This window comes from Erithacus rubecula (assembly GCF_903797595.1).
Source record: "Erithacus rubecula genome assembly, chromosome: 6".
NCBI lineage: Eukaryota > Metazoa > Chordata > Aves > Passeriformes > Muscicapidae > Erithacus > Erithacus rubecula.
In genome coordinates, this window is record NC_136688.1 from 51381347 (window position 1) to 51407183 (window position 25837).

The window sequence follows — 25837 nt, forward strand, 5'->3', positions numbered from 1 at the left end:
AGGTGTGTGGCTTTACCTGATGGCTGATGCAGGTTCTGCCCTGGTGAAACAATATGAGGCTGCAGGTTCCACTGCCTGGCACTACGAGCTGTGGTCACGAGCTCCTGGGATCCAGCAGCTGCTCGTGCTCTGAACTGAGCAGTGAGCACGTTTCTCCAAACATGCTCATGAGCTGGAAAATGTTGTGTTACTTAGTTGGTAAAACCTGCTGCTGTTCTGGATGTTATTCCTCTGTTCAGGTGGCAACACTCGTGCAGTAGGGATGATCCTGCAGTACAAGGTGCCAGGGTCAGAGGAGGTGATGCAGATGAAGTTTACTGCCGGTGAAGACTTCAGCTGTAACAAGAAGCTGTCAGCAGCCTGGCTGGCAGCTATGCATAAGGTAAGCAAAGCAGCCAAACCTTAGACAAGGCTGGAGAAAATCTTTACACAGGGTCTTTAGCAGCACCACAGAGAGCATTCAGCCTTAGGAGTATTTCTGTTATTTTTTATTAAGGACTTCAGGGCCTTGTTGCTTAGAAAACAGAAGCTATGGCTGGGTGTACTGAACACGATTTTAGATTTCTGCTCAGAGACCTGAAGAATTTATGCACTCTGAAGGGTTTCCCAAGATCTTATGTATGTTATTAGATGAAAAGAACTGAGAATTTGGCTTTAAACTTCCTTGGATTTTGTTACTGGCTGAAGAATGTGCACTATGAAATACTCTTTTGAACCTAAGTTCAGCTAATTGTTTCTACTGCTTCATGAAGGTTCAAAGAAGTTGTTGATTTTTGGAAATGAAAGATTTTAATCTTTTGGTGCTGGGCTCTGTATGAGAAATGTAACTGAAGGTTCGTATTTCCTAAGTCAGAGTTCTGGTAGAAAAAAACCCAAGCAACACTCCAGTCAGTCACCTGATCAATTGCTGATTGGAACTGTAACTTCCCAATGTGGATGGGCAGGTTTGTGGCTCTTTGCTGCTTTACTGCCATTTTAGAACTCCCCATGTACCTGTACCCCAGCTTTTACTTCCTGTCACCATGAAACTGCATTCAGCACTTCCTGAATGCTAGCACGAGCCTCAGATGGAGGAAAATACAGGAAGAATTTAAAGTTCTGGATTTAAAGGAGGTTTTTGGAAGGGTGGGAAGCAGATAAGGTGGCTGCAAGTAAAACTTGAGTTAACAGTGACATTTTCCCTTTCTGTTAGGCAACAAAACTTCTCTATGAGTCTCGGGACCAGTGAGAACTGCAGCTGTGGCCTCCTGAGGGCACACACAGACACCAGCCTCCACAGACCTGCCTCTCACTTTTTATGCTGATTTGACAGCTGGAGATATTTGCTGTTCTTGACTTTCTCTCATTCCAGTGTGGTTCATTATGTAAGAACCGGCAAATTCAATGTGAGTATTTTTTTGAACCATGAGTATTCACGGTAGTGTGCAATATGTATACAGTTAATGCTTTAAACAGCCTCACCTTTTAAGACTTTGTATATTTTGTTAAGCCTTTACTGGCACTTAATATGAAAGTGACCTGCACTACAGCTAATGTACAGCACAACTTTTATAGTAACCATTATATATACTGTTTGCTACGGGAAGCAAACAAATGTGTATGTCTCTTCTGCAGAGAATAGCTTTTGGGTATAGATCTCAGGTTTTCCCTCTATCCAAACGTTTAAAATCAATGTAAAAAAATAAATCTGCTTTAGATATGATTTTATAGAAATCACGTGAATTTTTTTAAACATTTAAATATTTCACCAAATGCCACCAAATTTGACTTAACATGAACTTGACCTTGAAACTTCTGTAATAAGCTTCCAGAATAATTTTTAGTTTTGTATTTTCTTTTTTTGGTAACTAGCTTTTGTTAATCTAACTGTAATGCTATCTGAAATTGTATACAATAAATTAATTCACTTATTTAAAAAAAAGAGGTGCTATTTAATTTTGTAATATACAACTGCTTTAGTAACAGCCACCATGGTCTCTGAACTCTGAAAATTTTTACTTTTTCTAAAGAAAACACTAATTTTAGTTGTAAGTTCATTTGTCCCAGTTGGAATACTGGGATACTAGTGCATAAGCACATCTTCAGTGAAGCTGATAAAACAAGAAGGAAAGGTGGTTGACAGCTGTAACCTGGGCAAGGTACAATTAGTGTTTTTGTGCAGACTGACCTAAGCCACATCTGCTGTCAAGACCTCTATAAAGAGAATGGAGAATGCAGCCATGCCTTAGCAGTACTTTATTGTGCACATTTACATGTTCTCTGAATTAGTGTATCATAGGCTCTTGAAATCATCACATTCATGTAGCAAATTCTTCAACAATAATACCCTTTTCACTTTTCACCACAATATATACAGTTAATGCTGACCTGTGGTAAAAGCAAGTTACAGCACTGCAGAAATGGATATATAAATTATACACAGAACTTGTACATGAAGAGTTAATCAAATTGCATACTGTTAAATGGGAGAAAATTCCAAGAAATATGGCTAAAACTTATAATGGGAAATTCAAAATATACTTTTGGTATATAAAATCATGTACAATTAAAATTCCAGTGAAGTGCCTGTTCATGGGGTTTTTATTTTTTGCTTGAAACTACAATGTAGTGGAACAGGTTATTGCATAACTTGCCTTGGCAGCAGTTGTAGGCTGCCAAGAACCACAGAAACTGTCCTCAAATAAGCTATTGCCTTTCTTAAATCCTTCTCTAAACCTTGTTTCTTTCTTCTCCTCGACTTGGCATCTACACGATCCTCTTTCTACTTCTATCCAGTCCTTCATATTTTCTTCTAGACTGACTCAGGCAGACTTCAGGTGACACAGTATAACCCTTACCCAGACTCTTACCCTTTTCAACTATTGCACTTTCATCCCTGCAGACATACAAATCCCTTAAGCTGCTGCAACTTCAGTACTAACTGTTGTGTCCAGGCTGGACGAGCTCGGGGGGTTAGTAGGGAAACCTTTACATTCGTAGAGGTAACACCGGTGCTGTAGGCTGAATAATAAAAAGAAAATAAACACCAAGTGAAATATTGTGTAGGGACTTTGAGAAGTGTACAAATACTGTTGGTTTTGTTAGTTCTCTAGCTTGACTCTAAATGCAAATAATGCAAGATGCTAGACTAGGTAAAGCTTTCATTGGGGTTGTCCAGACTAGGATTTAAGTGTTTAAAATGTTGCCACCTAAAATCCTCGCCTTCACCAAGCTTTGGTAACTACTTAATTATGCATGTAACAGGTGAAGATCTCATGTCCTAGAACCCAAAGAGTTGATTGGTAATGAGAACTCAACATTCACTGGTATTGAACAGAAATACCCAAAATCCCGACATGGGACAGTTGCTGTGGGGGGTTGGAGCAAACTGGACAGCGCATCTGCACTCTGCAAATGACACCTCTGAACACAGAACACAAGAAAGCTCCTACCACAGAACTCTGACTCAAAACACTGCGTTGGACGAGAGTTGGCGCAACACTGTCGGTACTGGAGGTATCGCTCTCCTCGTCAGTGCTGGGTCACACAGAAACGATCCTCACTTACAAACTGCAGATCTTGGAAATTGTGGATGCTGTCCATTGAACGAGAGAAAGCACCATTAAAACTAAGTCTCATAGTTTTATTTCTCTGTGTGAAATGATCAAAAATGATGGCTCCAGTGTATGTTCTAAGTTTCCAGTTACCAGCATGGTACTGCACTGTCGTACAACTGAATTCAAGCAAGGGTTCGCTGTCGAGGTTTTATTCGTGGATATAACTAAAAAAACAAAATAACAGTATTAGGCTTTGCATGGTTAATACCAACTTAAATAATTTATAACTAAGGGGTACTTATTAGGCAGAAGTGGGTGATGAAGTGTTTTGGGGGGTGAGGTTTTTGTAAGCTTGAGGGTGTTATCAGGCAACTCCTGAAAAACAAGAAGCAGGAGGAAAACGCTGATTTACTTCTGCCACTGGCAGCAACATGGCTGCTCTGAAAATGACGTGGTGCATTTAGCTCAAGATCCAGAACAGACACAGGATGCTTTTACATAAGTACAAAAATTCCCTGTTGAGCACTACTGAGAGCTTATTTCCTGCTCTGCAAGGTTCTCATGCATTTTGTCCTCAGTAGCTCTCTACTTAAGTTACCTTACATTCCTGGCTTCTCCTGACAGTGTTCCATCTGTCTAAGCAGCATAAACAATGTGTCCACAGTTGTCATCTTCAAGGCTCTTTCCTGGTTTAAACTCACACACACACCTATGTTCTTATCTTGTGCCAGGTATTAAAATCTTCCCAAAAAACTTTCTAAGCCAAGGCTTCAAGCTGCCTAGTAGAGCCACCAAGCTTTCCATAAGGGCTTTATATTTTAGCCAAGGGGGAGAAAAAGTCTCATTAAAGCATGAGCTATATTAAATATACTGTAAATATGCTGTATTAAATATACTAACTTGCTCAATGACTACCAGCACCAATCTCCTAACAGTAGTCTGTCCTGTTTGTTTACAATGACACAGAGGCCAGAGAGAATAAAGATAATGTGTTGCACTGCTTCATAGTGCTGTGGATGGTGCACAGAGGGGTTCTGACCAAAGATCCATCTTATGCTCCTACTTCAGGTGCTTGAGGAAAATAGAAGGGAGAGGGTGAAAGCACTTAATGAAAGCACTTACCCCGAGGAGGTTTTTAGGCACGTAGCCTTCCTTGTCATTGAGGCGGGCCCACCACCACTCCGTTTCATTGTCATCCTTGCGCCTCAGGATGGTGATGGCATCGCCCTCATGGAATGACAGCTCGTCATTGTTCTGGGCTTCATAATCCCACAGAGCGTACACCACCCCTTTATTCATCACTCCCAGCTTCTCCTGAACTCCTGTTAACAACACCAGATGGTAAAATAGCCTCTTTTTCCCCTCTGAGATTTTTACTGCTGGCATGGTAGCCCAAATATTAATCTCCTGTAAATAACATTACATTTTTCAGCACTTCCATGATGAAATGCTGTCAGAAATTTAACTACATGATAAAACAAAAGCTTACAGAATAATTTAGAGGATTGTTTTTTTTTATTATACGTGCAGTGGAAACTGCTTCCTACAGCAGACACTTGAGGCTTTCAGAACTCACACAATGCCAGATTTGACAGAGCCTTGCCTTAATAAAGCTTAAATCCTCTGATAGAAATTAAAAAATTGTCAGTTCCATTGAAGTGCTTTTCTTGCAAACTATATTTTAGTAACTAAGCACCTTCTGTAAGTTAATTACTCAAAGTGTATTTCTTTCTTTGTGTGATCTGCTAGAAATTTGTGCATCTGGAAGTTAGGAGTCTCTCTGTCAAAATACTTAACGACTCACTGTTACAGTCAAAACCTCCCTGTACAAGCATTTCATTGAAATGAAGCCACATTAAAACTTTAAAAATCTTAACATTTGAAGGAGCCTGTGAAGTAATTCAAAACCCAGGACTAAAACCAACATCACAGTGAACAGGAGATTCTGGTTTTAGCACTTTGAAAGCCCAGGGACGTGATGGGCTATATCATCCAGTCCAGGGCCTAAGCAGATGTTTCACACACATCATAGGGACAAACCAGGATGAATCTTAGCAAAGAGTTGATGTCACAGCTTACCATACAAAAACTGGGAGCACTGAATATAACCTTCTTCCATCTCCTCACACTTGTCTGCAGCAGTTTCTATATCACTTATAGTTGAAGCAAAAATAGCTGCCCCAGATTCAACCAGTAGTTTACAGAGATGAACACTATTGCAAGAAGCTGCACAATGCAAAGGTGTCCTGAAATAAAACAAAAAAATGTACATGTGAAAAAAGAAGCTTCCATGAAGCTTTCATCTTGACACGTAGAGCCTGTATATTTTAAAAGGAAATTTTTCTTTATGTTTATAGTATGTGTATGCATTGTCTAAAACCTGTCAAACAACTCGGGTGGATTTCAGGATTTACGTGACTCCAGTAAAGCCAAGCATTATGAAACAGATGATAGCAAAACTAATAATTTTCACAGCTTACAAAGCTGCTAGGTGTAAAAGGGTATTTTCCAATACAAGGAAACCTGAAAGGTAAAATAGAGGTGAGGATTCATTCACATTCCTCTCCATGACTTCAGGAATGCTACAGCTACCCGTAAGGTGAGGTTGTTCAAGAACACCAACATCTGTAGTGGGATCTACAATCAAGAAACTTAAACAAATTAACTGTTGTAATTTCTTATTTATAGTTTAATTATTTCACCATCTGAACAAGAAATGCAACTCTACTGTAAATCCAATTTATGGTTTAAGTGTGCTCACTCGGGAGATGAACATGCCATATGCATTTCAGTTCATCTCCACCTACAGTTTAGGGAGTACTCATTTGCTGGTGATAAAGAGGAAGGAAACTGTTCCCAAAACAGTTCTCAACTAAATCTTGAATGTGCCTCTAAATAGTGCTTCTCCCAGATACTAGATTAAAAATCTTGACACTTACCACCCATCACTATCTGCTGCATTTACATTTACACCAAAATCGAGTAAGAACTTCACAATGTGGTGATGACCAGCACACACTGCATTATGCAAAGGTGTAATGCCTTCATCATTTGGTTTACTGGGATCATCAACCTGTTGAAAACATAAAATAGTTCAGCACTTTCTTTTTTTCTGAATACTGCATAAGGCTGCCATTGTTTAAAAGCTTACCTCATATATGATTCGTTGTACCAGATCAAATTCACCCTCCAAAGAAGCATCAAGGAGGAGAGCCAAGGGATTGAACTTCACTCTCAAACCATGGCCTGTTCTTTCTGAGTTGGGTTTCTTTAAGTTGGTACGTTTTGTCTGAGTAGAGATGAAGGTTGGAAGGCATCATTTCAGGTTGTACAAGTAGAAAAATGATTCATTTATGAATCTTGTTTTTCTTAAATGGTATTTAGAACTATGCAATCATTTCTATTTAAGTCTCTAAGTCAAAGGCTTGATATATTACTACATTTTATGCAGTTAAAAAACAGAAAAGCAAGCCAATATATTTCAAAGCCTCTAATTAAAGAGAGTGAATACAAGGAATGAAGTACTTAAGTCACTGTTTTAAGCATCCTTATCTTAATTGTATCTAATATAAGCTGTACATATTACTGGTGGATTATCTAAGACACTGAAAATTTTGCTTAGCCTGGAAAGCACCACACAATTAAATCAGAGTCAGTACTTAGAGGAATCAATGCCTTGAATTAGCAGGAGTCTGTTGTAGATCAGGACTGGCAGGTTGGGAGTTTTGTTGAATGAAAAGTACAGAACATGAAGTTATTTTATGTGACATTCTAGCTGGTGTTATCAGAAGCAGCATTTTCAAGATCTGAAGCACATTTAAATGTGTTTTGAGAATATTCTGAATCCCTTACATGTGTCCTTGTCACTTGCTGGGGAAAAGTAATCTATTATTAACTACAGCTTTTATTGAATGCTTTTAGTCTCTAGCTCTGTAGGATCTATTTTCATTTATGGTCCTATATAGGGTGGCTATTTCAGTTTGGAAAATAAACCATCCACATTATGAATAATATTAGTTGCTAGCATATCCCATTCTCCCAGAAGTATCCTGGCTCCTGTGCTCATGGAAAATCATACAAAGCCTTGTGCACACTGCAGTCAAATTCTTAGAGGAAAGCACAGTTCCTACCTGAACCTAAAAGTGAGGATGAACCTTGACTTCAAAGAGTGAGTTATATCACAACAACAAAGAATAAAATCCATTTCTTTCTGTATTTTTCAATTCCCCAAATGTGGCAGGTTTTGGTAATGGCAAATATTTAAAAGATTTTAGTGCAGCTGGAGGATGGACTTTGGAAGCAATTCAAAATATGCGACAAGCCCATTAGAAGAACATTTCTGCTATCACAAGCCAGTTGTGCTGTTGCTGACCTAGCCCTAATCCATCTCCTCTAAGAGGGCTAAAGGAATGCAGCTTCCCCAGAAGAGCTATTTCAGCTTGCCTGCAAATTAAAAAGCTTTGCACTGATATTTGTATGAAACTAAGGATAAGCTATCTTTGAAGGCCTAGACAAATTAAAAAAAAAAAAAAAAAAAAAAAAGCTGCAATTCCAGAATTAATTCTACAACAAGAACCTCCAAAAAGTTGAAAAATACATACACAACTTCTTGCTACCTGTTTGCATATTTTCCTTATTAAGCAGCTAGAGTAGTAAAAAAACTAATCCATCAGAACTCTCCATGGTTTTCGTTCCTTTTAGTATCATGAGACTTCAAGTGCAAAGATACCTCTGAGCACAAGCTTACCACATTCCAGCTATGCTTAAGCACAAAGTTAATTCTGTACTTCACAAAGTTGTTCTTTTGCTTTGTTACTTACTGCAGGAAGTGGAGGAGGAAGAGCAGGTGGCAAAGGAGCTTCATCTTCTACTGGGGAACTGACCTCTGGTGTGGGACTGGGTGACTGCTCAGTAGAAGGAACTATAGCAAGATTGTTGTTGTTGTCTTCAGTTGTATCAGGTGTTTGATTTGTGGTTTCAGTGCTTATCAGTTCCTCAGTAGCAGGAGAAGGTAACTCATTGTCATTGGCATCTGATGAAGGGGGTGGTTCATCAGGGACAGGAACTGTAGGTTGCACGGGGATTGGTTCTTCAATATTGCCATTGGTGCTGGCGTTCCCATTGTCAACGTCAGCTAAATTGCCTATGAAGTCCTGTGGATTGCTTGGCTGATAGAAAGGAGCACTTTCTATCCCTCCAGCCAGGGTGTTAAAGCGCTGGTACAATAATTTTTGTATATTTGGTCCACTCGGGCCCTCTGGCTCGGTGATGGAGCTGCGTTTCTTTAGCGGCCTCGGAGCATTGGCCAGTTTCCTCCTCAGAGCCTCGAGGTCAGCGTCGCTCTGATAGCGCAGCGGCGAGTGCACAATGGGGGTGAGCTTAGTTGGACTGAGAGGACGGGGAATGTTCTCCACGTTGCTGTTTTCACTGGGTGGTGGAGCATTTTCCAACTCTTGATCTTTTTCAGTGACCTCAGTCTGAGGCTGAGGTTGTGGCTGTGAGGGAGACTGGGCAGGCAAAGAGCCATGAAGGAATGGCAAGGGTGAGGGAGAGGCTGAACCAGACTGTAATACGGGCTTTCCATAAACTGAAGAAAAGAAAGATGGAAAACAGTGAAGAAGTGCTCTTAAATTACATAATAAAATATTTATAAATAAACTATTGCTACTTGTTTGACACTAATACAGAAAGAAGAAAAATTGTTCTGGGGACTATCAAAACAGGAGTAAATACTTACCTGTTGGTGATGCTGATTCTTCTTACAATTATAAGCTACAAGTAGCATCTGGAACATTTTTCCTCTTTCATGAGGAAACAGCAAGAGAAGAAAAACTCTTATCTAGACACTGTTTTTTTCAACTTATTTACCAAAGTATTGGTAAAGTATCTAGGCTATATTGTTCCAATTGTATCTTGTTTTAAAATTTAAAGATAAATCAATGCATACTTATTGACAGGATACTTTTGATAACCTCAAAAATATATTGAATGATTTTGTTGCTATGCTGCATACACAAAAATAACTTTCCTCACAGATTTAGACAACTTTTCCAAAACAATATGGGAAGTCAACTAAGCCAAACAAGTAGATCTTAATGTATTTCAAAGAAAAAAAAAAAGCAAAATATATTCTACCTGCTTTTACTGACTTATTTAAAGTATTGTACACAGCTTGTTGGTAATTCTTTGGTGGTGTTGCTTGCTGAAGATACACTGAGTAGATGGAACTGGAGTTCACTGTCTGTGGCCCTTTTCTGGGAGACTGAGGTCTGGATCCTTTATCAGCGAGAAAAGGTCTGATTGCCACAGTCAAAGGCAGTTCTGGCCTGCCCTCTCCTCCTGGGAACAAGGGGGGGCCAGAGGGTTGATACGTGGGGCTGGGAGGGACAGAAATTCTCTGCTGGATCTGCTGTGAAGAGCTGGGCTGGTGCACGTTGCTGGGCGGCGGCAGCGGAACCGGCCTCTGCCGATTCGCGATGCTGGTGCCAGGTCTGGGCAGGCTGCCATCCTTCCTTCTTTCTAGAGAGTTTGTAGAACCTGTTCCTAATGGAACTGGGCTTGGATAGGTCCCATAGTTCTGAGGCAACTGCTTGCTTACACCAGGAACTGTTGGTGGCACCTTCCCCAGGTCAAGACCCTGTGTAAGAACCATAAATAGCATATACCATTTAATTAAATAAAGTACTTCTGAGCAAGAACATTCCTTTCTCAACATACCCTACTAGAAATCTTGTGGGACAGAAAAGGAGTCAACATAAACAATTTGTGTTCCTTTATCACTAGATATTATTCTGCCTGAGTTTATCTGAGAATCTCCTCATACCCCAGACAAAGGCCACTGTTTAAAGGCACTTTCAGCTGTTACACATTCATATAAATTCAGAACTATTTGCATACATGCAAAACCTGATTAACTTGTTCTAGGTTCCAGATCTCAGTGTCTAGTTGATCTTGACAACACATACAGTCAGAGTTTACAAAAACAACTTAAAGACCAAGTCCTCATTCTTTAAAGATTATAGTCTTAAAGAATTCAAATGTACTAGCACAACAGTGAAGACAGACACCACAAGTAGTCTCACTTAAGGATGGATTTAATGACTTATTTTGTGAGATTTTTATGAGAAAAAGAGTACGTGAAAAAAGTAATAATCTCTACAAATGAAAAAAATAACAAAGATATGAATTAGAAAAACATGAAGGAGGAGGGAGAGAATTAGAAGAAGCAAAGAGAAAAAAGGGAAGACTAGGTACATAAAAGAACAGGAAGGAATACAAAGTACTGACATTGAAACAAACCCACATATTTTAATGTGATAAGAACAGATAGGAACAGAAGAAATACAAAGGTAATTTTCTTTATTACTTTTTAAATAAACAGCAGCAGGGAAATGGAGTGTGTATCTAATTGAAGCGAGTTCAGCTATGAAAGTCAAAGGTTCATAATTTCAACAAAGCAGATCTATAAATATATCACACATGAAACCCACCAGCTTATCAGTACTTCCTAATACTGAAGTTGGCAAAGGCTGGCTGGATATAGTTCCTTGTTTTAAAGCAGTATCCATGCTCGATTCTTTCCAGTCTGTGTTGGAGATCTGAGGGGGTTTTACCACAGGGGCTGAACTCTGTTTAAGTATCGGCCAATTTCCATCATTAGCTTGAAAACAGACAAAAATACTAGATTTAAGATAATCCATACTAGCATTGCAAACAAGCAAAACAACATGTGAAATAAAAGAGCTTAGATTACAGTGGGATTAGTTTTATTCTAGAAGTGAGATAAATCATTATTAAGATTTGATTCAGAAATCAATACTGAAAGCCAAATCACTGCAATTCGAATGTGCTGCAACATTCAAATTGCACTGAAAATTTCTATAGAAAAAGTATGATTTAAATTTTGGCTTGAGTGTTGCATATTCTGCTATTAGAAGGCAAACAAATTCAGAGTAAAAATTCTTGCAGAAACACTTCATCGACACAATTTTTTGGATACTATCCAGAGACACTGTCAAATTACACTAAATGTTAAGTCTATGTAAGCCCTGAGTGGACTTACTCCAAATTTAAACTATGGTTACCAGATTCATGCACCCATAACAGGATGTAAAATCTCCCTTCAACAGCAGGGTGGAACAAAAGCACACATTCCTTTGCTGGAATTGGTGGTTAACTCACCTTCTGTTTTTTCTCAACATACTCACCCAATTAGAATTGTCTCAGAGATTTAATATTAAATAAATTTATGAAATCAGCTGACAACTTTAACTCCCAGTGTCAAGACAAGTCATAGGCTTTTATCTTCATCATATGCAAAAAATCATGCATAGCTGCACATAAACTGAGGCAACAAACCCTTAAAGAAGTCCTAGATGCACTGGTGTTACTTTATAAACTGCATGAGACTATTTAGTTTCAGTTCTCTAAGTAAGCAAAAGAGTTTAAGCAGCCTGAGAATTAGATACGGTTTATAGTAACTAAACAGATCCCATGTTAGATCCTAAGGATTTTATTTGCCTCTACAAGATTAAACTTTAGGCATCTCTTCCTCTAAGGAGGCTGGAGATCACTCCTCTATCCCTATGGCTTGTAATTGTTGTAGTGGAGCACTTAAATCAGTAAAGGTGACATGTAGCACCTTTTTACTACAGGATAGCATCTAAAATGGAGGGGGATTGGCATGTGTGGAGATTCAATGAGATTTCTGGACCCCACAGCAATACAATATCAAATGAAAATCAGGTATTTAGAGGCCAAGTTTCTTGTATCAGTTCTAAGCCTCTAGAAAACTGAATCAGCAGGGCTATTTCCAGAATTCTGTCTAGTACAGTAGATAGTCTTAAAATAAGCTGCATAGGAACATTCTAATGAGAATGAATTTTCCATCAACACTCTACTTTCTATCCACAAGCCTTACTCTCTTTGTTGAGTATCTCTCAAAACAGGATTAACACATATATTTTTACACTGAGACTACAGTATATAGTCCAGAAATCACTTTTCACACTTGCCAACTGCCAGGAAGTAAAGTAATGAGGCCCAGCTTTAATATTGCCATTATCCAAGAGCTGAAAACATTGTGAGTTTTGTTATTGTTTTTAATCAACTGGTTATTAAAAGTGAGACTAAAAAGGTGTCTAAATACTTAGGCCCTACATAAAGGCAAATTTTCCAACTATGCACTGAATTAACGCTTACACAAGACATTCTGTACCTCCAGTAAGGTTTCAGTTCAGTAAAACCTTTGTCTTGAAGATCAGTGAAAGGTGTTATAATTGATTCATGCTGAACATGAAAGCATCTGGATCTGTAAGTTTAGTTATGAGGAAAGCACTTACAGAAACAACAGCAACAGACATGACAAATTTAAACATCTTACCTGCAAATTCAACACTTCTCTATTAGAAAGACAGATACACAAAAATTGTATTGTAATCAGCACGTTTACCCCCAGATTCTGAGGTGGCAGACTGCAAGTAAATTGAGAATCTCTCTCCTCTCTCTGACCAACACTGTGAGGATAGGGGGTCAGCAGCACAAGTTGTCCAGAGAAGCTGTGGATCCCTGGAGCTGGTGTTCAAGGCCAGGCTGTGTGAGGCTTTGAGCAGCCTGTCTAGGGGGATATGATGCCAAAACCCTCCTGACAAGGCCACCCTAACTCCTGCTCTCAGTCACCCCACAGCTAACTGCCTCCATCTTCCCCTCCAATGTACCCTCTTGCCTGTGCCTGTAAATATAACACCCAGTGTATTTCAGGTCTCACCAGGCCATTGTCTGTTTACATAAAAAAGACAGTGACACACAGACACAAAAGGTTTTGTGCATTTTCTCTGACTTAACCTAAAATTTTATAGGTCTGGATCCATGATACTTACTACAACAACTGAAGCACACTCCAAGTGCAGTGGAAGGAGGCAAGACTCTGGATATTGACTTGGACAGAGTGAGCTTTTATAGCAGCTCTGGGGTAAATGCAATACAGGAACTTTTTTTTTTTTCCCCACAAAGCAACTCAAAGTAAGCTTGTATTTTATACTTCTATCCAATCCAAAATATTCTAAAGCACTCTTTAGTGATTGCCAGAAATTTCTAACATTTAGAAAATTTTGAGGTTTTTCAGAGAAGAAAACTCATCCCTGGTACACTGCTCCAGTACTCCTGGGATGAATTTGCTGCAAATCTGTTTCCTTCAAAGATGAAAAGCAACTTCTCAACCAATTTACATTTCAACAGCATCCTCTACACATCAGATCACAACACAAGTTCTAAAGATGCTGTTTAATATGCATCTGTGTGCAAGAGCTCAGATGACCATATTAAAAACTGAGTTCTTAGCTAGCCAGAGATCTTCTACGGACTCACAGTGCTGGGTGTCAAACAGAGTAGGTGCCAGGCGGATGACATTGTGAACAGCAGACTGAAGAGAAGTGGGAGGTGACAGAATAGGATCCACTATTATGTCTAAATCAGAAACCTTCCAGGTGTCTGGAGATTTTTTCACACACCCACAGTCTGTCTCTACCGGACGCACCAAGGCAGAACCAGTTACACAGAAAAAGAAAGAAAAAAGTGGTGGAAAAATTATAACAATGACAATGGAGAACATTAGAACAGGAACACTCAGATAATGAGAAATAAAAGCATGACAGTTGAAACAAATTTTCAATTTCTTTTCTTCCTGGAAGCATATACACTTCTCCTTACATAAATCTATTTTACAGAACCTCATTCAAGTATACCTTCCAAATAATAAATACAAAGGCAGTCCTAAGGCAGAACAATTACTTTTAAAATATTAAAAGTCCTGAGGTAGGTCTAGAAGTGGATATATAAATTTTGGGAGGATGGTATTACAAAAATTGTGGGTTTTAGTTGGTAAACTTAAAAGTTAGGAACTGTCCTTTTCTATACGTGGAAGAATCCATTAATCTAAAAACAAAAATGTTGCAAGTCTGTAGCTTCAACCACAATTAAGTCATTCCATATTCTTGAGACTTTTCCATAAAACCATGGTGATGGAGTTTGTACAGATCTTGAATACTTTCAGTTGATTAAGGTATTATTGCTAAATCACTACTATCAATGGGAAAAACTGGAGTCTTTTTTTAAAGTTCTGTTTGGCCAATTTTACTTCCTGACCTTGAAGGTTTTTTTTCTTTGGTGGGGCGGGGTGGGAATTTCTGACATTCTTTCCTACAGAGATGTTCAGATTGTCTTCTCTCCCTTTCTTCCTCCCTATCTGGAAAGCATGATGTGAATTTTGTTGGAATATTCAGTTTTAAGTACTTTAATGTATGTGAATGTTGCAGCAATGTTGGTCTACTAGTCATACCTTATCCCCTTTTTGATCTTTCCTAGGAGACCAGGTAAGTCCTGTGGTTAGACCAATGGGATCAGGCATTTTTATTTGTACTATGTATATTTTCTTAGCTTATAATTTCTTAAGAATTCTGATTTTTCTAAGGTATGAGCAGACAGATGAGATTTGCTAGAATTGAGAACTTAAGACAAGTATGGCCTGCTTCCTTCAGCCTCAAACACAAATTAAATAATAACTCTATTAACAAAAAATTAGATGGGATCATTAATTATGGGAGCCAATTTTGGACACAAAGTTCTGGAGAGTTTTGGAGAGGCAGTTTCTTCACTAAATACAGCAGAAACAAGTAAACAATATCAATGTTATGGTTATTCCATTTCAGAAATGCTTCAAGAACCACAAATTCCCACATCTCAGATGGAGCAAAAGCCTCTCATTGTTTTATTCTATTTTCCTATTTAGTCTTCTTCTGAGAAGTATTATTATTATTTACTCACTTTATTTTACTTGACAAAAAGCAACATACTGTAAAAAGTTATTTATAATACAGTTTTTCACAAAGTTAATTTCATTATTATATTCAAACACACAAACTAATTGAAAAACACAACATAGAATCCATGAAGAAAACATGCTCCTTTTAGGGATGTACCAGCCAATAAAATTTCAAAGAAAACACTCAATTTCCTATGAAAAATTGATGTAAAGAAGCAAAAACACTATAGATCAAACAACTGATGTCCAATTCCTGGAATAGTATTAACATGTCTGAAATTTGCCTCCTCCCCTATGTCAATTATGCCAACACTAGGTCTCCTAAGATTACTCCTTTTCTTTATTGCCCCTTTTCAAACCATATGTACTAGTAAACATCACACAAGTACTTACCAGATTTGGATCTTCCATGTGTTGAGTTAGGAGCAATGGTGAGAGATTGTGGCTTAACTGGATCTACTGGTACAGCATAAGTGCCAGCACTGGGAACCTGGATGTAAGGTCCTACTGCTGCCACCCTTCCTGAGGCACTCAGGGATGACTGGGGCGATGAAGTTCCATTAATACGATTCAACTGAAAACAATCAGAAAAACTGAAACGTCAATGTCCATTTAATCCAGACCTTTCTGCATGAACAGGGAGATCTAAACTTAATTATCTAGAACCATGCACTGTAGCTAGGACACCTTAATAATTAAGTTATCATACTCTATGCTTCTACCAAAAGAGAAAAAAAATAGCAGAAAGCACAAATTTTATTCTTTAAAATCAAGACCTCAAAAATTAAATTTCCTAGTCACAGCACATACATCTCTGTAAGGTGTCTTTCACTGTGCCTTTCTCAAGCAAATGGTCCAAAATGAATTCTTAAATTATCAAATATGCATGTGTTGGGTTTTTTTTTTAAGCAATACATATGGAAATCCAGAATTCATCTCTTAAAAAATTTTTGAAGCTCCAGACAACTACTAAGCCTAACTTTATCAAGCTGTTTATATTTTTATCCATTTTCCATGCTGGAAAGTAATCTATAAAACCTAATTTTTTAATGCATTCATGCTTTTAAACACATAGCACACAGTCATACTCTCCTTTCTAGAAATAGAAACTTTACTGATTTCTTAATATAGTATTGTCTGTACCATAAAGAAAAATAAAACTAAACATATTTTATCTTAGAGTTTTTCGAGTATCTATGAAAAACCTTAAAATAGTTTTAAGAGACTTCCTACTTTTATCATAGGTAACTGTATTACTTGAGTGGGAAAAAGTGAGATTCTATGTGGTTTTTATAGGCCCTTGATAAACTGAAGTGTGGCCCTTTTAACAGTTTATCTTACAGGAATGTTTTCTTTTTGACGTGCCTCAACTTTTTTCTTGTACAGACGTTCGCGCAGCTCGTTGATTCGCTTGTCCATCATGGCCACCTCCATATTGCGTTTGTTCAGGAGTTCTTTCTGCTGCTGGAGCTTGGAGTTCTGCTCCTGGTTAAGCCTGTTACGGATCTTCAAGAACAAAAAAAAAATAAAAGAAAAAAATAAAACCCCACTTGTCAGAACAGTTCTCATTCTGTCTCTTGGCAAGTTGGTTTTTAATGCAGTGTTTAAAAAAACCCAAAGGAATTTGGATCAACAACTTGTTCTGGTGTCTCTAATTTACCCTTCCACACATCCTGTCAAGTTAGCATTTGCAATCATGAACAACTCTTAGAAGGAAACAGTGGAAAAAATATCCTAAAAAAAACCTAGTGGAAGCCTATTAAATACATACAGACTGCATCCCATTTATAGAAAACGGATTGAGAAATTAAAAAGACATTTCAGCAAACTCTACTGTGAAGAATGAAATCACAGAAAATGTTTGTTTAACGTTATGCTTGCCCCAGACAGTTTGTCTATCACCAAAACTAAGTGATACAAAACTTGTAACAGAAATGATGCTATGGATTCTGTTTCTAGTTCCACATGAGACTTGGTGATGTCTGGAAGGTGGTCAACTGAATTGCTAGTGCAGAGACTGGGCACAGATTTTGCTCTCTGCATGGGGATTAAACTGAAACCTTCACAGCAGTTTTCCAGCAGATTATGAGGTGGATTACCTTTATGGTTTAAATCAACCATGGCACTCTTTATAATTATTTCTCTTGCTTTGCCACTGGCATTTTTTCACGCCTTCAATAACTCAGACATTGTCTCAGTGTTCCAATTTTCATGGTAACGTTACAAGCAAAGAACACCCGAGGCAAATTTAAGTCTTGATAAACACAGATGGGATCATTGCAAAGCACAAGAGAGAAATCTTCATCTATTGAGCATCTTTCCACTTAGAAATACTCAAAGGCAGATATGCCTTGTATAAATGGGGAAGGAGTAAAAAGAGAAAAAAATGGCACTTATTCCTTATGCATGAAAACAGGATTGATTCATTTCTATGCTGGATTTGCTTATCTAAATGAATGAGACTAATTTTGAAATTTGAAATAATTTTAAAATATTTAATATATTAGAGCTGTTACCTTGATTACAATAAAGCACATGAGTAAATAAAAACCTTCAAAATCCTGATACATTAGCACACAATTTGACAAAAATTTTCTGTAAACTGGATACTTAACTACTCGTGAAAATTACACTCTAGATATAACAATCTTCTTGCAGGAGATACACAATAGTGAGGCAGGGAATAATGTGTAAATATACTGCACCTATGTTGCACTATCTAGTGCAGGGAATACAGTGCAGCTTACGTTTTTGATTACTCTATTAAAATATGTTATTTAATTCCCATGTATTTTGTTTATTCACACCAGACAATATAGCTATATTTTTACACTATACTATTAAAACTATGGTCATGTTTTGAAGTTGAGATGACATCTAAGAGAGCTTCCTATATACAGATCAGTGAAAAAAACGAGAAATACCAAAATCAGTTTCACAAAAAATTTTTGAGAGATTAAAACAAGCAATAAATTATGTGGACTTTCAGTATTTCAGTATTAGGGGCTGAGAAACACCCTTCAAAACACTTGCACACTTTGTTTCATTATGTGTATAAGAAATAAAACAGTTTTTAAAGCTAATGAAGATCTTTCTGAAAAAAGGTTGTATGCCAACTACAACCTCACACACTAATAGCATTCTAAATATTACCTTTTTGAAGTGTAACACAATGAAATTTCCACTCACAAGAGAAGTAATAAGCATTTTAAAATCTACAGTTGTAATTCAAATGGCATCTTTTTGTTACTTACCTGTAGCTCTTGATACAACTTTTTTAATTCTACTGCTGCAGGCCCTGTCATTTGTCCATTGTAAGACTGAAACCCATTGAGTTTCCCTTTCCTTAAATCATCCAGTTGCTGAGTGAGTTGATCCACTTTTAACACTGCAGCCTGCAGCTCCTGCTGCTTTTCCTGGAACATGGCACTTATATGCTCAATTTCAGTAGCTAAAATTAACAAGATAAAAATAACAAAAAAACAATTAAATAAAGCAGAAGTTGTTGATTTTTTAATTCCACAAGCACTAATAAACACACCACACTAGCTTTACATCTAAAATACATATAAAATATTTGCATAGAAAATTTGCTAACAGTCGTATTTCCTAATAGTTAGAGAACAGACTTACTCTGACTTTACATTAGACTATATAAAACTAAGAGAAAGTTGTCACATACAAATTTGATGGAAACACAGAACCTCCATAAAAGGAAAAACACTGTACCAGAAAATCTGCTTCAATGCTATACTGACTTGCAATATAGCATTATTTGCTATATGCAGTGAACAGTAATTAAATAAATTAAGAATTCCACATACACAAATTGCCATTCATCATTTTGCTGTAGTCCACTTGTCCCCTCATGGCACGGATTTTTTTCAGCTTTGTCTCTTGGGTTTCAACACGTTCTTTAAGTTTTTGAAGCTTTTCACTCTCAGAAACAGATTGCTGCTGGCGACGCTCTTGCTGCTTCAGGTATCGCAAACGTTGTTCCTGACAAAAGGAGGTTTTAAACAAGAGATATCTACTGCCCATCTATTTAAAAATACCCCAACACATTCACTTAGAAAGCCCTATCATTTTGATCAGGTTTTCTACTTCCACAAATCAGAAAATGTAGTATTTTGATGAAATATGTACCAGTCCTAGAAAAAAACTCTTAACATCAATTAACAAATCTATTTTAGAGCAGAGGTTCAAGTTTTTTCTAGACAAAAAAATATCATATTTACATAGATATGCGAATACAGCCCTAGTCTGAACACTTATTCAACTACATATGTGATGATTCCTCTGGCATTTGTTTTCTGCCACTATTAACAGTTTTATTGCTGTTGGCAAAATAAATTTCCAGTGCTGCTACCCAGCTTCCCAAAGATGACAAAGTATGTCCAACAGACCATTTTAATCAAGACAATCTGCTGTAAGAAAATGTTCCAGTTCTAAATAAAAGTTCTTCTGTTGGGCACACAAGGAAAAAAAAAATTGGCATTATTTCCATCAAGAAAGAGCAACAGCATCAGTAGGTTGACTGCTAGGTAATTCAAGCATCAAAGGCATGCTGTATAATACTTCGAACAACATCAACAATAATGTCAAAACCATTAAACCCCCTCCCCACTCTGCAAACATATGTAGCTTCTTTTGTCTCTGAGACTTGGAAATGCAAAATATCAAGTTTTATGAATTTGGCATATTCTCACTTCACCCCACCATGGCTGTACTGGAGTGAACGAGCCACTAAAGACGAGCATGGAGTTGAGCCTGTTCTATCACAGATCATGAAGGGGGCCACACAAAAGAGATAAACAAACTCTAGCACTATTTTTATAAAGACACATGACATAGGTTTCTCTAGCAGTAGTTATGCCAAAAGACTCTGCATTGCCTGGGCTAAAATAATTCCGGTAAAATGATGGATTAACTGAAATGACTTAGTGTGTTTTTCTCTATCCACGAAACTTATGTTTGCATATATTGAAAAAACTTGGTCTGTATATAATTATTACCTTAGCAACCAACATTTGCTGTTGATTTTCAATCTGTTGCTGTTGTCGGGCAGCCATATCTTGCAGTTCAGAAAGAGTGAGCTCGACACGTGGATTGCCAACCTGCAGAAAGAAAATGTTCCATCAACGTGTTGATGTGTATCAGGGCATTCTGACCAGAAAACCTAAACCCACACTCTTCAAAGGCTCCTCCCAAGTCCTCAGAGAAAAAGGAATGATGGGCACCTATGAAAGAGTGAGGAACATCAGAGCAGAAAAAGGAGGGATACAAACCATGCAGAGAGGCAGAAAAAGCAAGAAGTGGAAAAGTGGATGCAGATGAGAACACTAAGAGACAAAACAAACAAGAAGAGAAAAAAAAGCCCTTATCCTACATTTAACTCCTCTCTGTTCAGGTATTTGGTAGCACTAGCACACAGTCCTGGCAAGGCACACATGATAACACGCATGCAAGCAGGTATTTAGGCAGTAGGAGAATCTGAAGCTGCTTTCCTTCCCTAAGATTTTCAGCATAACTGTCTTCAGCAGTTTCAACTGCTGGTTCACATTATTTACTTAGCACAGGACAAAACCACATAACAACCCTTAGCTAAAGTGTCACTAAGCTTACACTCAAAGATGGTGAAAATTCTGATATATTGGGGCCATTTAGGGTAAAGATCTGTGAAAAACAGTCTGTACAACTGAAGAAAAGTAAAGCTGTTCCCCTTCAGATAAGTAAGTGGCTATTACTTTGAATGAAATGCAAAGTATTAGCAAAGCTTTCTCACTCTCTCACTCCTTTTGCATTTCAAAACTAACACAAGCTACAAAATTAGGATAGAGACAGAAATTATGAAAATTCTTTAAAATCCATACCATGTGTGTGACCAAATCTCACGTGTTTTAAAAAATGAACACATTGCTTCAGCATATTCATAGTTCTATCAACAAATATGATTTACATTTATACACTAAATTACTTCGATCACACGTTTTTTGTATGCAATCTCAAGAAAGAGAGTGCAATGTATCAAGAAAAAAAAAATCCAGAAGCTGACACTTGATACTCAGAAAACCAAAACTCATAACCCTAGACTTGCAGGGTTTAACCACAACTTCAAAATTTCCACAGAAAGAAAATATTAGTCTTTGAAAAATTATGCTACAAAGTTCAGAATAGCCCAACATCAGTTTCAAAGTATTTCCACATAATTCAGTTAATTTTATTGGATCAATGTAAAAACTGGACTACTGCACTCTAATAATTCAGTAAACAATGCAATTTTTTTCACCAAATTACATGACTACACTACTAGTAAACCAAATAAAAGCTTTTATTTGTTGTGGTATTATAAAAACGATTACTAAACAAAATAAAAACTTCCTATCCCCAATACAGTCAATACTGCTGAAAAATAGAAGATAATTAAATATCTTGGATATATTGATAAATAATACTGTTTCAAATGCTTATAAAATGGAATGAGGTTTAAACATTTTACAGACATACAGAAAAAAAATCCTCAAACCAAAACAACCCCCCAGTGCCCAAAATCAATTGCATATCAGATTATGGATCTGATCACACCTGATTCCATTGGAAAACTGATTTAGCTGCTCTACTTTTCTGGGCCCATCCTACTGATGCCCAGTGATTTATACCTCCTGCAGTACTTGTACTTTACTGCCAGAAACATCTTTTTGACATCACTTTATCTCAGGCACTTTGAATGGCTTTTTTCATATTTTTACATCAAATTCCTGCATACATATCAGTTCTCCAACCAATGCACAATACATAACTGCTTCTTTAAGCTTCATTTTAAAAAGGAAAATACAATTAGTTTTAAAGTAACTGAATTTTTTTGTTTTCTACCTGAATTAATATTTCATGTTGCTGCATATAATTCTTCAAGGAAGACAAACACCTCAAGGTCAATCATCAAAATGAGCCAGATTTGGATCACTAACTTTTAAGACTGCTTCATCTTGGACACATGACATAGATATGTCATCTACAATGTTTAGATAAAATTATTGTCCCTGTTTGAACATTTCCCACTAAGTAAGTTATGAAGTGAAATTATAATGTTTACTGTAAATGACAACAGAAATTCCTCTTACTAGTCAACATTAATGAAAAACTTTTATAGTAGAGAAGTAATTAAAAAAGGTGAAGTCAACTCAAGATACTAATTTTCTATTTCAACACAGGGAAAAAAATAGAACTTACTAGTGCATACTTTTTTTATTAGCATGACTTATGCAGAGTCCTTCCCAATATTCTTTTAGGGCAAGTAACTTGCATGCACTTGTGGCCACCAAGAGAGACATTTTATTATTAATTACTGACTGAAAGGCAGTAATTGGCTAAGAAAGTAAGGAAGCTTCTTCAAGTGCCATTCACAATCCAAAATATGCTTACTTGAGACAAAAAAAAGCAGAAAACCAGATGCTGCTCCCAAAACACATTCAGGCTCTGCTGACTTCAGTTGGCATGATCAATTGCCAGAAAAATATAAACTTCTACATCTGCTTCTTACAAGGGGCTCGGAATGGCATGAAGGCTTCCCTCTGGATCACTGATTTCTCAATACATGCATGTGCTTTTTCAGGAATAAGCAACTTGCATCAGACTATGCACAGTTTTCACAATGCTTCCTTTCTTTCTACTTTGATTACCAGCTGAAGTTAAAATCATTGATAGCTCATTGTATTTCCAGTAGAAATTTTAAGTATAACACTGTCCGAAAAACAGAGGCTTTATTCCACTAAGTAATGTTGTTAAAAGACTCAAAAAGTGCTATCTGTATAGGGATTGTGAGCATTTCAAAGAAAAAAAGCCATTTCATTACATGAAAATTAAAGATTTTCTAAATGGACAATGTAACCTGGAATGCATAATGACAATAAGAAACTGGTTGTAAAGAACCAGAAACTAACAAAAATCCCAACCCAGTTTAATCCAAGAGCTCAGAATTTTTACTGTTCTAAACAGGCATATTTGGAAGTCAATCTCATAATGCCTGGCAAAAGTACTGTATTATTTTGTATCATGTAAAATGTAGAAGATTAATTATAAGATTAATGCAAATATTAGCATCTCATTGAAGAAGCTATTAACTACAGTAAAATGTTCCATTTAGAAAGTGTAATGCCTAAAAACTTTTTATAAATGGTAAAGCACAAGAACATGGGAAACTGTGATAATTAAACACTTAAATGTAAACACCCTATGAGAAATCTTTTAATGTTCACCTCACTGAGTACCAATCTGTATAGCTTTCACTTCAAGAGCTACACTATACTTAGGGAAAAAGGAAACACAGCATTTAACCTGTAACTTCACTCGCAGTTTTCTCCTTTTCATCCACATAGCAAAGCAGCAAACAGAGCGAGCAGAAGTCCTCTTCAACATCAAATCAATTATTTTCAGATAGATGTTGCTGGTTTCAGGTCAACAAATCAGCATAGCTTCATTTTTGAAACAGCATGAAAAACATTGAATCCTTCTCTTGTCGAGGTCTAGTTAAATCAATTAGTTTAGAGCACTTCATATTATTTGAGGCTGCTTGTAATAATCTGCATGCAAACACCACCACAGTAAAAAAGTCTCAGTCCTTCTCCAGAACCTCAGGCAACGCCAGGCAAAGACAGCACTGCGTTTTCAGTTCTTTAATGAGGTTGTTGGTTTCTCAGATTCTTAAGTTTGTGCTGTTCCTAGTAGTTATTAACAATTCCATCCACAAAGTCAAGACACTCACCTCTCATAACAAACACGAGCCTATCACATTTCAGGTCCAGACCTCCTCCTTTCTCCTGCAGCAAAGGAACCAGACCTCCTACAGAACCGACTTCTGAAGGAGCCACTACAAATACCTACTCCTCCAGATTCCACAGATTCATTTGCTACATGGTGATACATCAAAGCAGACAGTTTTGCTGAATTGTAAATTTCTTTTCATTGATTCACAGCAGCATTTACACAGGGATGAACTCCTAAATGAAATGCCATAGAGCAAACACTGCATTATTAGGCACTGAGGAAGTATTATGTATGTCTCACATGGGCAAGAATAATTTACACCTATATTCACCAGTTTCCTAATATTGAATGGGATCTTAAAAAATTGTATTTATGTTATTTAACACGTACCTTTTAAAAGGGCACGATGAAAGATCGAATGTGTAATGAACTCGAGTTTCACCTTCTGACATCACCCTCCTACTACAAGCTAATATTTTGCCATTTGATGATTAATATTTGAGACAGGTGAGATGAATAGTACAGTAGTAATTAAACAGTTCGGGAGCCAGTTTACAAGCAGCCTCATAACAAATCATACCACAGGCATTTAATTAAGGAAACACACCTCCTTTAATATTTATTTCTACATATTACTTCTTGTCACTCTGAAATATTTTTTTCTTATTCCTCCCTCCTTACTGTGCCGTTTAATATCACAATCTCCTCAGCCTACATACTTCTGGGCTATTACAAATGACTTACACATTGGCAACTCACAACAGTAAATGAAAAATTGCACCTGAACTCAAAATATTTCTTTGACAAGCAGGATGTACTGTAGTAAAGGGATGGAAGCAATAAGGGCAGATTCCAGTGGTTTTTGCCTCTACTCCCAACAGAAAACTCTCTTTTAAGAGAAATCTAATTGTGTCAATATTAAAATAAAGACCCCATGAGACCAACCTTTTGAATATATTATTTTTTAAAAGATGATAATTGGGATGTGGTCTGATTTTATGCATTTTTTTTTTGCGTCCATGCTTAACCCATTAAGATACTTGTTTTTGACAATTTCCTAAATTTGCACTAGTAAGAACAGTTACTTTGAAAATAATAAAGAAATATACACTAAATCCACATCAGAGACTGTTATAATTTCAAAAGAGCTTTAAAGGACAAGCTGAATATTCAAAAGCTTTACAGGCCACCATAAGGACTGGAGGTCTCATGCTTTCTGGTGGTTCAATACCACCAAGCCACCCAAACAGCCAGTGTAAAGCATAATGCAACCAACTAATTGAAAAAGAAAAGCAGAGTAGTACAAGAAGTTACTAATAATTTCCTGCTTAATATCTCTTCGGATCTTTTTCTAGGTTTGCAAGAACCACCATGTCATTAAAGTCCCTTATCTATTTCTTCCTTCTTTTTAGTTCACACCCATCTCCCACACAAATCTTCTGAAGTTCCCTTCCCAAAACCCTGCACAAGGAACCACAGGTTCAAGTCACTCAAGCTTCCTGAAACTGGCCAAGCTCCACCTTCTCCTGTGCATATTCTTGTGCACTCAATCATGTACTATGAACTCTCACATATTTCTAAGTCTTCTTTCTATCATTCACCCCTCTCACATCTATCCTTTCACCCTCATTTAGTGTTTCTCTTCTTGTACTTTGTTCCACCACTTTATTCCTCTCTTATCACAGTCAGAAGTTAATCTGAGGTTAAACCACCAATTGCC

General features: G+C 37.2%; 2 protein-coding genes across 8 annotated transcripts in view; one reads left to right on the forward strand and one right to left on the reverse strand.

The window, feature by feature from the left end:
- ZFYVE21 (zinc finger FYVE-type containing 21) overlaps window positions 1–3774 on the forward strand; it is a 17740-nt gene extending 13966 nt beyond the window's left edge. For all 3 annotated transcript variants that reach the window (XR_013774627.1, XM_079308923.1, XM_079308924.1), the window contains 2 exons: window positions 240–382; window positions 1193–3774. Coding sequence is in view for 2 of the 3 variants with exons in the window: in XM_079308923.1 (XP_079165049.1) it covers window positions 240–382; window positions 1193–1228 (179 nt within the window). In the remaining variant the exon portion in view is untranslated. The remainder of the gene's footprint in view (window positions 1–239; window positions 383–1192) is intronic.
- Window positions 2221–25837, reverse strand: part of PPP1R13B (protein phosphatase 1 regulatory subunit 13B) — a 69681-nt gene continuing 46064 nt past the window's right edge. For 2 of the 5 annotated variants that reach the window (XM_079308878.1, XM_079308879.1), the window contains exons 5-18: window positions 20370–20471; window positions 19179–19353; window positions 18609–18805; window positions 16696–16860; window positions 15748–15928; window positions 13902–14057; window positions 11027–11196; window positions 9672–10173; window positions 8357–9123; window positions 6688–6825; window positions 6476–6609; window positions 5616–5782; window positions 4659–4858; window positions 2221–3760 (exon numbers count right to left, since the gene is read on the reverse strand). In XM_079308878.1, the coding sequence (XP_079165004.1) occupies window positions 3719–3760; window positions 4659–4858; window positions 5616–5782; window positions 6476–6609; window positions 6688–6825; window positions 8357–9123; window positions 9672–10173; window positions 11027–11196; window positions 13902–14057; window positions 15748–15928; window positions 16696–16860; window positions 18609–18805; window positions 19179–19353; window positions 20370–20471 (3096 nt within the window). In that variant the 3' untranslated portion in view covers window positions 2221–3718. The remainder of the gene's footprint in view (window positions 3761–4658; window positions 4859–5615; window positions 5783–6475; window positions 6610–6687; window positions 6826–8356; window positions 9124–9671; window positions 10174–11026; window positions 11197–13901; window positions 14058–15747; window positions 15929–16695; window positions 16861–18608; window positions 18806–19178; window positions 19354–20369; window positions 20472–25837) is intronic. The other 3 variants (XM_079308880.1, XM_079308882.1, XM_079308881.1) reach the window with 2 other exon arrangements.